Genomic DNA, 11,481 nt, shown 5'->3' with positions numbered 1-11,481 from the left:
ATCAGATGCCCGTGTGCTTTATGTATGGACATATACATGCGCATTCATAACTATCCTCGCAGACAGGAGTTTTATAGCATGTTCACATCATAAAGAAATAAAAGAAATAAGGTCTTTAAGGAACCCCCAGTGTCACGTTAATGCGCTAATTATAACAGTTGAAAGTAACGGGTCATCAGAACTGGCGACAGTGGTCTTGTCATTAAACAAAACAAAGAAAATGTTAAAGCGACACTTAAAGTGCTTAGCTCGTTCAGTCCGCAGCAATCAGAGTACATCTTGTACCAAACGTAATCTGTAAAACTAACTCAATAAATAAATAAGGTGAGTGCATCTATTGTCCCTTTACAGTACTTGTCTCTTTCTGACTGCCTGTAATATTCTGAGTTCGCCTGTTATTAATTTTGCTGCGGAATGCGTCTGGGGGATACAAGTAAAGTAGCACAACAAGCGCCATTGAAAGCAACGCATTTATGCCCTCTATGTTGGAAAAGAATATAAATGGTCAGAATATCTTATCTAAATTAATTTTTAACAATATGCAGGTTGTCTCAAAGGACACAGAGAATAATGAGCTGAGTTGATGGGTGTTCATGCCCTGGTTTCATGTTAAATTTTAAAAACATTGATGGAGTTTTGCTATACACAAAGGAAACCTTATTTATCTTGAATTTTAAAAAGAATCTGATATGGTGCCACATGAGAGGTTGGGCTTCAAACTAAAAGACGTGAGAGGTCAGAGTGTTGTGTTTAAAATAGATAGGTGCAGAATTGGCTAAAATACATAAAGCAGAGGGTTATGGTGTGAGGAAACGTATCAGGATTGGATGACATTAAGAGTGGTGTCCCACAGGGGCCTGTGCTGTTTTTAATATAAACAAATGATATGGATAGGAATATAAGTAACAAGGTGGTTAAGTTTGCAGATGATACCAAGGTGGATTGGCAGATAATCTAGAATCTGTGGAATCATTACAGAGGGATCAGGGACCTGGACAGCATACAAGCAGACAAATGTAAGTAAATGTAAAGTATTACATGCAGAAGTAAAAATTGTAGGTTTGAATACACAATGGGAGGTCTGTAAGTTGAAAGTACACCTTATGAGAAGGATTTCGGAGTCATAGTGGATTCAACACTATCAACTACTAGAGAGTGTTCAAAAGCCATTAAGAAGGCTAATAAAATGTTAGGTTATACAGCATGATGTGTGGAGTACAAGTCCAAGGAGGTTCTGCTCAAGCTTTAAAATGCATTGGTTAGACCTCAATTAGAGTACTGTGTGCAGTTTTGGTTTCCATGGTTACAAAAATGACATAGCAGCACTAGAAAAAAGTCCATAGAAGAGCATTTAGGATGATTACAAGACTGTAGAGGATGAGTTATATGGAAAGATTTAAAGAGCTGAGCCTTTTCAGTTTAAGTAAAAGGAGATTAGGAGGAGAAATGATGTGTTTAAAATTACAAAGGCAAATAGTACAGTTGCTCAAGAGTGTTTCATTAAAATAAGTCTTTGAAAATAAAAGGACACACAAACTTGTCAAGGGTAAATTTTGCACAAACATTTCTTCACACAGAAAACCATAGACACATGGAATATGTCACCAGGCTGTATGGTAGACAACAAAACTTTAGGGGCCTCAAAACTAGACTTGATGTTATAATGGATGAACCAAGTGCATACGTCTGACAAGTTTTGTTAGGGTGAATGATGTATTCCCATCTGAGTTTTTTCAAATGTTCTAAAATCAGTCAATGAGATAAAATAGGATAAAGAAAAAAAACAGACAGAGTAGTGATCTGTTCAGACTTCGGACTTAATGTTCAAGAATCTGAAGTCACATCATTTATGGAAGTATGTCATTTTTGATGGTCATTTACTTTATTTTGTTTGGTTATGTGTGTTTTGGCTGAAGTAGTACAGTTTTGCCAGATATTACAGATACTATATGATTTATTCACCTATGACTGTACAACAAAGCAAATGGGAAACACAACATCAAGTTTTCAGACAACACAACCATGATCATCAACAACAATGCTGAGGTTGACAAGAAGAAGGAGGTAAAATACCTGACTGTATGATGCCGTAACAACAATCTCTCCCTGAATGTCAACAAGAGAAAGGAGAGTATGACTTCAGCCAAGAACAGATGCATCAATGCTCCTCTGTCCAGATACAGTCATGGCCAAAATTATCGGCACCCCTGGAATTTTCCCAGAAAATGCACCATTTCTCCAAGAGAATTATTGCAATTACAAATGTTTTTGTATATACATGTTTATTTCCTTTTTGTGCATTGGAACAACACAAAAAAACAGAAAAAAAGCCAAATCTGACATCATGTCACACAGAACTCCAACAATGGGCCGAACAAAATTATTGGCACCCTTTCAAAATTGTGGGTAAATCGTTTTATTTCAAGCATATGATGCTCGTTTGAACTCACCTGTGGCAAGAAACAGGTGCTGGCAATATAGCAATCACACCTGAAGCCAGTTAAAATGGAGAAAAGTTGACTCAGCCTTTCTGTTGTGTGTCTGAGTGTGCCACACTAAGCATGGAGAACAGAAAGAAGAGCAGAGAATTGTCTAAGGACTTGAGAACAAAAATTGTGAAAAAATATCAACAATCTCAAGGCTACAAGTCCATCTCCAGAGATCTTCATGTTTTTTTGTCCACTGTGCACAACACAATCAAGAAGTTCACAACACATGGCACTGTAGCTAATCTGCCTGGACGTGGATGGAAGAGAAAAATTGATAAAAGACTACAACGAAGGATAGTCCAAATGGTGGATAAACAACCCCAATCAACTTCAAAACATATTCAAGCTGTTCTGCAGACTCAGGTTGCAACAGTGTCAGCTCGAACTATCTGTGGACATCTGAATGAAATGAAACACTATGGCAGGAGAGCCAGGAGGACCCCACTGCTGACACAGAAACATAAAAAAGCCAGACTGGAATTTGCCAAAATGTACTTGAGGAAGCCAAAATCCTTCTGGGCGAACGTCTTGTGGACAGATGAGACCAAGGTAGAGCTTTTTGGTAAAGCTTATCATTCTACTGTTTACAGAAAACAGAATGAGGCCTACGAAGAAAAGAACACAGTACCTACAGTCAAACATGGTGGAGGTTTTAAGATGTTTTGGGGATGTTTTGCTGCCTCTGGCACTGGATTCCTTGACTGTGTGCAAGACATCATGAAATCTGAAGACTACCAAAAGATATTGGGGCGCAATGTAGGGCCCAGTGTCAGAAAGCTGGGTCTGCGTCAGAGGTCATGGGTGTTCCAGCAGGACAATGACCCCAAACATACCTCTAAAAGCACTCAGAAATGGTTGAAGAGTTCTGAAGTGGCCAGCAATGAGTCTGGATCTAAATCTGATTGAACACTTATGGAGAGATCTCAAAATTGCTGTTGGGAGAAGGCACCCTTCAAATCTGAGAAACCTTGAGCAGTTTGCAAAAGAAGAGTGGTTGGAAATTCCATTTGAGAGGTGTAACAAGCTTGTTGATGGTTATAGTAAGCGCTTGATTTCAGTTATTTTTATCCAAAGGGCGTGCAACCAAATATTAAGTAGAGGGTGCCAATAATTTTGTCCAGCCCGGTTTTTGAGTTTTGTGTGAAATGATGTCAGATTTGGCTTTTTTTCTCTGTTTTTTTGTGTTGTTCCAATGCACATAAAGGAAATAAACATATGTATACCAAAACATTTGTAATTGCAACAATTTTCTGGGAGAAATGATGCCAATAATTTCGGCCATGACTGTAGTTTCCAGCTTCAGGTGGGTGTCCAGATCACTCATTGCCTTTTGTGGCCTTATATAATTTTTGTTTTTCTTGGCTTGTAACTACTTTTCCCAGATCTCATACACGCACTTTGAGCTACATCCTGTGTATGAAAATGTTCTTTAGAAATAAATGTTGTGGTTGCTGTTGTCTGTTAACACCATCTACATCCTCAAAAAGGCTCAGAAAAGGATCTTTTTTTCACAGGAGGCTAAAAAACTTTTGGGTGGAAATCAAACACTGGTGAACTACTACCACTGTATTATTGAATGCATCCTGAAGGTGGATAGGAGCAGATGGTCCATGAATAACAGAAGAGATAAACCGAATTCATGTTCTCTCCTCTCCACTGTTAAAATTACAGAGAAAGGTGGCGTTAATACTTATTTTTTATTATGCCTTACTGTTTTACATATTGTATTAAGTCGGTAGCCACACAAGACAAAGAGTGTGTTCAGAACTGTTTGTTGGCCGAGTCTGAGGTGACTGAAATGAATAACACCGAAATAACTCCTTAAAATGGAGATTTTAAAGCTGTTATATTAAGAAAAGGATAATTATGGAAATTAGGTTTCATTGTCATTAATGACAAAGAAATGCAGCTTTTTCTTGATTTGATTAGTCTAGCAAGAAGCAACAGTTGATCAGAGATCTCAGAAGCCTTGACGCTTTAATAATGACCAGAAAGTCTTAGCATTTTTTTTTATCCACGTTTTATATTACTATCTCTTTTTCAGAGGTGATAAAATCCTTGTCATTGGTGGTGCAGAATGCGGACTATTCTTTTCTTTTTATATCATTTTCCTATTGTTGTCTTTCTTGAGAACTAACTTTTCTATATTTGGATTTGATCTCTGCATTGTGCCTCGTGCTATATTGGTAGGCTCTGGAGGCTTAGGGAGATTTCGATTGTAAATGGATGGATACATTTAAAATGTTATTTGTTACAAAAAGGAATACATTTCTGGCCGTGCTTTCCCACGCAATATTTTCATGAAAGATGTAATGAATTAATTGTATGTACTTGAATATTTTAAATTAACATTTCACTTAATAAAAACATTTTAAAATCCATTCTGCAATGCATGAGAATTACTGCATATGGATACCTTGTTACATTGTATAATGTTAAGTGGCAGTGCCGGATTAACCAATAGGCACATGTAGCATATGCTACGGGCCCCGCAATTTAGGGGGCACCCAAATGGTGGACCCAATATTTAATGAAAAAGTGTAGCATTGAAAAACTGGTCTTTAAAAATATTATCTTTACGTTTTTAAACTGTAAATTTCTTACACAACAAAACTTTAGGGGCCCAACACATAAAATTCACATAAATATTATAAGATTCTTATTATAATCGAGAGTAAAATAATTATTTAGTCCGGTTTGAACTGTTCAGAATCTAAACTTCAGATGATGCAGACCAAAGGGCCCCCAAAGCTCTTAATCCGGCCCTGGGTAATGGAACTTAACAATGTTTGCTCACGTCGATCTGAGGGAACACTGAAGGTCAGACCTGTTTTATAGCAGACAGCTTTATATTAGTCAGCAACTATACAACTATATTTGTAGCTGTGATTGACTTACTTAAAAAAAGTTCGAGTCCTTTTTCGTGTGGGGTTTCCGCTATTTTGACTGACTTCAGTAACGGCTAGCGCACTTTGCTGTAGATGGCAGTGTTCACACAGCGCACACTTTCCAACTTTTTCTTTCCTCATATCTTGTCTCGGCTTGTTGTCTCGACGGTGACCACGATAAAGTTCCGTTTCCGGCTCCTGAGGTCCACATGCTTGTTTGTGTGCGCGCGGCGTGTGTTATATCGGGAGCAGCAAACACAGCAGTTTAAACTGACCTAGCGATGCGACCGTTAACGGACGAAGAGACCAAAGCGCTCTTTGAAAAAGTGTCTAAGTAGTAAGTACGCGAGAGTTAGTGCCTATTTATTCTAGTTCTTTTACAGTTGAGAGGAGTTCACGTGTTCAAAACGAGCTTGAGCTACTTCCGATCCTTGGCAAATTAGGTTGTCGTTCTTTACGTTGCTTTATTTCAATGGATCTGTCATGTTTTAACAGTTCTGCCTTCCTACTGTTATTGTTTACTGATTGTACTGAATTGTCATCTCTTACTGTTAAGTCTGTTTACTTTCTAAATTATAGTTGTCTTTTGTTTTATCCTACGATCCAGGAATGTCGTCTAGTTCATTTTGTAAGGTGATGGTTTGCTTTGAGAAGAATGCTGTGGTGATATCGATCGGTGCCGTTTTTAACTTCCTGATTCCAATTACTCTTGTATATAAAAGTATATGTAGGAACAAGTTTAGTGATGATGATATTCTGATTCAACCCAAAAATATACAGTGGAGGTGGATGCTAGTTTTTGTCAGCGATTGTCGTCCCTGTGAAAGGTGCAGTTGTTGTGGTCTTAAATCTTCCCTCTTGGTAGCAAAACTGATAGTGAATTGATAAATTGCAGAACATTCTGCTTTGGCGTTATGAGCCCTTAAGACTGAAGCAGGTATTGCACATCCTTCTTGAGGCCAATTGAGGTTTCTGAAGCTGACACCAGTCTGCTACTGTGATTACCATTGTGCTTTTTTCAGTCAGATATAATGGCATATAATTATTTTACAACTTGCTACTTCCTTCATGTTTTACTGAGTTAGTGAATCTTGTGGTTCACTTGCTTTTTGTCTATTGCAAAAATGATTTTCTCTAAACGGTTGTTACCTTTCAAACAGGTATGAACTAGGTTTGATTACGCAAAACCCATTGTCACTATGTCCCTCTTGAAGAACATATTCACCAATGTGTGTGTATATCATTAGTAATGCAGTTTTCTTCACTTTTTCCTTACTCAGCATTGGAGAAAACATCAAACTTTTAGTGGATCGCCCAGATGGAGTCTACTGCTTTCGTTTGCACAAGGATCGCGTTTACTACTTGAGGTAAGCTCCTTCTCTAAACGGTCACTTAGCCATTTTACAAGTGCTGCCTTCATGAGCCACGCTCTACCTCCTTATGACATACAATTCCACCAGCTTGAACATCTTTGTCTCTTTAGTGCAGGAAGGATGGTCCTTTAGAAGATACAATGAGAAGCAGATTCGACAGCTTGATCCTTGCCTGTCTCTGCTTTGCCACCAACATCAAGTCTTCACCTTAATCACTGTGGGAAGTTGTGAATTTCACACAAAATATATTCCCAACATTCAGCTGCCATTTGTTCAGGACATAGACAACATTCACCTTCTTTGGAAAGGAAAACACTATAATTAAAGACCTCAGCCATTCTATTCTGTATAGTCATTTTCTTCACCTCCTTTTTGCAAAACAGTAAAGGACCATTGTCACTTAACCAGTAGATTGAAAGACAGTTTCTATCGGCAGGTCATAGAATTACTGAACAGCCAATCATAATAACAAATATTGTAACATAAACATGATGAAGGCAACAAATATTACTAATACTATGTATACTGTTGTGGACAACCAGGCTGGCACTGCCGCCTCAACCCGACACAGACAAGCGTGGGATACAAGTTCAAGGCACACACTGCTTTTATTTTTCTCTTTTTACCTCACGGAAAAAACACCTTCCCCCATTTCCCACAAGTATAACATAGTCCCAGCACAAACACAATACTCTTCTGTCTCTTTCTCTTCTTCTCCACTCCTCTGGTCAAGCTTCGTCTTCCTCTTCCCAACTCTGGCTCTTCGAGTAGTGGCTGCTGGATGACCTAGTTTCCAGCAGCACTTCCAGGTGTGGCGGAAGAATTAGCCCAAAAGGGCTAAGCTGATCCTGCTGTAGCACCCGCGGATCCCTACAGAGCTGCACCAAACTCCAACTTCCATGAAGCCCTGTGGGAGTCTGAGGCACCGCTGCAACCCAGGGGGCTGCCATCAAGTGTCCCCGGGGAGGTAACACAGTGGCCATGCTTGCTCTCCCGGTCCATCCAGTGTGGAGGTGGCTAAGGGCCCCGGCCACACGCTACACTGTATATATGCATTTTTATAGATAATTTAAATAAACTGTACATTAACATTTTCATAAAAATGCCATGTATGTCTTTGTTGATACCGCATGTCTCCTCAGAACAGTAAGAATTTCATTGTACATGCTATGTACTGAGTACAGATGATAGTTAACAAATGAGCTACTTTAGAGAAATAAGTTCAAGTTAATATTTAAGTTTAAACTTAAATCAGGTAAATTTCTTTAGAAAAGCATAACATTCATTTGTACTCTTATTATGTTATTTGGTATTTTATATTTGCATATACATCTTGTTAATGTTTACTAGATTCTTGATTTTTTTTTTTCTTATTTTAATTTCAGTGAGAAACTGTTAAAACTGTCTACAAATATCTCCCGGGATAAACTTATCTCTGTTGGAACTTGCTTTGGGAAGTTCACAAAAACAATGAAATTCCGCCTTCATGTCACTGCTTTGGACTATCTGGCACCTTATGCAAAAGTAAGAGCCTGGACAAAATATAATCTGCATTGAAAACATAATATTCTCTTTCTGTTGCCTTACTTATCATATTCCACCAAACGTTTGAGGAATACTTGTGTGTTTACGAAATTCCTAATAATTACCTTCTAAAGAGATAGTTCTGTTCCAAAGTCCAGAGAGAGTGACAGTTTCATTTAGGTTGACTGGTAAATATAAATTGGACTGTGTGAGGGTTGGATGTGTCTGTGTGTGCCCTGTATTAGGATGGCATCCTGTTCAAGGCTCTCTTGTAGATATTGATTGTTGGGTTTGGCTTCAGCCTGTTGTGACCCACTCGAGGATGAAGCAAGTATAGAAAATATATGGCTAAATGAATTAGGGCTGCCAGATTTGCCAAAAATTAAATTTGGAATACTCATATTAAAAATAAGCATATATATTCAAATATATGTTAAAAATTCTGGGAGCTTTTTACATTTGTGCTTTATGTGAAATATTACATTTTTATTACTAATACAGTTTTTTCACTTTTTTGCTTGTAGTGCATCTACAAAGCATAAAGTGCTTGTAACTTGGCTACAGTTAATCTTAAAAGAAACAGGTGAAAACTGCAGGCTTTAAATGAATGTGACACTTGAAAACATAAGCCTTTATAAAAGTAGGATTCAGAGTAACACTATCAGAGAGGAAGCAGAATGGGGTACAGTTTGCACACAATAAAACCAGACACAATCACTTGTGATTGCTTGAACATGTTAAAAGTAGTTATTAATCATCTTTGTTTCTGACAGTCTTTTTATTTAAATGCAGCCAGTGCACAATTGATATGTTGTGTAGAACCCAACTTGATATATAACAGTGCAGCATGCCAGATGAGTACCATTGCCAGGAGCTGACGGTTAAGGAATAATATATGTGATAAAAGTAAATGTTTCACTTTTTCCCCTTTACCGTACAGCAAAAATGTTACAAAAGTAACTGGATAGTTTTTTTTTTTTTTCCATTACGTGTCTGACAATATGTCAAGTCAGCAGCCAGCTAAATCTCAGACTACATGTAAAACTGAGGCAGCTAATATAAACTCTGCTAACATCACTGAAAAGGCCAATTTAATTGTGATTTTTAAATCAATTTTAATGACAGTCCATTGTGTTAAGTGAGGAAGCAAATCAACTTTTGCTTGCTGCGATGAATGCTCAACACTGTTTAATACTTCTACCATAAAAGAGCAGGAATCTAAGGTTCAGGAGTCAATCCGAATTGAACTGGCAACAGAACAATACTTTTAGAGTGGCAGAGAAGTGTTTAAAAATCTGTTCTTAATACAAGAAGATCAGTGTGTAGTGGATGAAGTAGAAAACTCTCTTCAGAAATAGGTTTTAACAAGGTAAACGTAAGAAGCAGAAGCTTGTCAGTTTTCCTAATGACAATACAAGGTAACTATTCAATAAACAAAATAGGCACATGCACGTTAGATCAAGTGATGCTCAAACAGATCTGTAAAATACAGCAATGCTCCATGGGGTGGGGGGTGGGGGTTAAAGCAGAAAATTGTTAACATTTGAATGTCATTGGTAGCTTTAATATGAATGTAGGCATTTTGAGGATAAGAATCCCATACTCTTTTAGTGACTATTTAATGAATAATCTGTTTAAAATTATAGCTGTGGAAGTGCTTTCAGATAAATATAATTAACTTGGCCTGCTTTTATTGTAGTATAAAGTGTGGGTAAAGCCTGGTGCAGAGCAGTCATTTTTGTATGGAAATCATGTCCTCAAGTCTGGGCTGGGGCGGATAACAGAGAATACATCCCAGTATCAAGGAGTTGTTGTCTATTCTATGGCTGATGTCCCTTTGGTGAGTCTTTGTACTCTTCTGTGCAATCTAATTGGATAGTGTGGATTTTTTTTTAAATAATTAAGTTAAAACAAATTGAAATACATTTTTTGCATCCTCCTTTATAATTTTATCTAAATTATTAAATATTTATCTAAAGTGACTTCCTCATTAGATGTGCATGTGGTTTAACAGTAATTTAATATCTATTTAAGCAGCATAGTTTTATTCCTAGTTCAAGATTTTTTCTAAATAATTTAAATATTTCTTTGCAGGGGTTTGGTGTTGCAGCAAAGTCCACACAGGATTGCCGAAAGTTAGATCCAATGGCAATTGTGGTGTTTCATCAGGCAGATATTGGAGAGTATTTAAGAAGTGAAGATACTCTTACATAGTCTACTATTTAATAACATATTCAGAACTCAAAGACAAGACTGAAAAAATAACACCATGTCTGGTGCTGAAGGATCATTTCTGTAAGATGCTGAGATGCAGTGTGTGCCATACAAGGCTGAACTTCATACTGGACAGACTGATCATGGTTGCGGTTATCTGTGACCATTTAGCTTTGTCAAGTTTTCTGACAGGAAATGTACAGTTTTTTGATGCATTGCATTTATTACAACTGATATATATTGGTAAATAGCAATGTAATATACTGTAAAAAAAAAAAAAAAAAAATTCCAGTTAATATGTGATCTAAAATTAACACATTGCATTATATTTAGAGTTTGTGTTATGTGAAGTGTTCTTTCTTGGAGTTAATGGGCACTCCCACTAGTCCATTGTGCAGAATTGCACAGCAGGGTTACTTATCTGAGAGGCAACATGTATAGTGCCATTCTTTAACACAAAATGATATGAGTCTACTTTTAATAAAAGCAAAAATTGTAATTTCTTATTCATTGTTTTAATTTAAATTACAAATAAATTCAAACCTTAGGATGAATTACCATTTAGCTCCCTTCAGGCCATGTTATATATGACTACTTTTTTAGCTTTTTTTTTTTTTTTTTTTTTTTTAAATTGTAGCCTTCATGTAAATAATCTTAGTTAGTTGGAGACAGTCGGCAGCATGCTTCAATGAGGCTGTGTAATGTGACATACCTGGCAACTCCGTCCATCCAGTTTGCGACTCACTCCAACAAAATCAAACAGGTTTGATTTTTGTCTTTAGTTGCAGGGATAGACTCTGTGTACATGAGAGTAAACAACTGATGAATGTGTATCTGGGAGTACAATGCATAAAATGTAATGACAAGGAATAAGGAATGAGGTTGTTTTGGACCTCACAAACAGAAAATAATCTTGTCTGTCTGATGTCTTTCATTTTATGTACCGTGACAGAATAGAAGCAAAAAAAAAAAAAAAAAAAAAAGGGGGAGCCA

At 37.2% G+C, this 11,481-nt stretch overlaps 1 protein-coding gene across 1 annotated transcript; it reads left to right on the top strand.

Moving 5' to 3' along the window:
• Positions 1-5,551: 5,551 nt before the first annotated feature.
• Positions 5,552-10,987, top strand: nip7 (NIP7 nucleolar pre-rRNA processing protein). The gene is made up of 5 exons (XM_028809860.2): positions 5,552-5,714; positions 6,658-6,744; positions 8,136-8,274; positions 9,974-10,114; positions 10,369-10,987. The coding sequence occupies exons 1-5, from the start codon at positions 5,659-5,661 to the stop codon at positions 10,486-10,488; spliced, it is 543 nt and encodes a 180-aa protein (XP_028665693.1). The 5' UTR covers positions 5,552-5,658; the 3' UTR covers positions 10,489-10,987.
• The last annotated feature ends 494 nt before the right edge of the window (positions 10,988-11,481 follow it).

The sequence above is a fragment of the Erpetoichthys calabaricus genome, chromosome 9, assembly GCF_900747795.2.
Source record: "Erpetoichthys calabaricus chromosome 9, fErpCal1.3, whole genome shotgun sequence".
Taxonomy (NCBI): Eukaryota; Metazoa; Chordata; class Cladistia; order Polypteriformes; family Polypteridae; genus Erpetoichthys; species Erpetoichthys calabaricus.
This window is presented reverse-complemented; position numbering and strand designations above follow the sequence as displayed.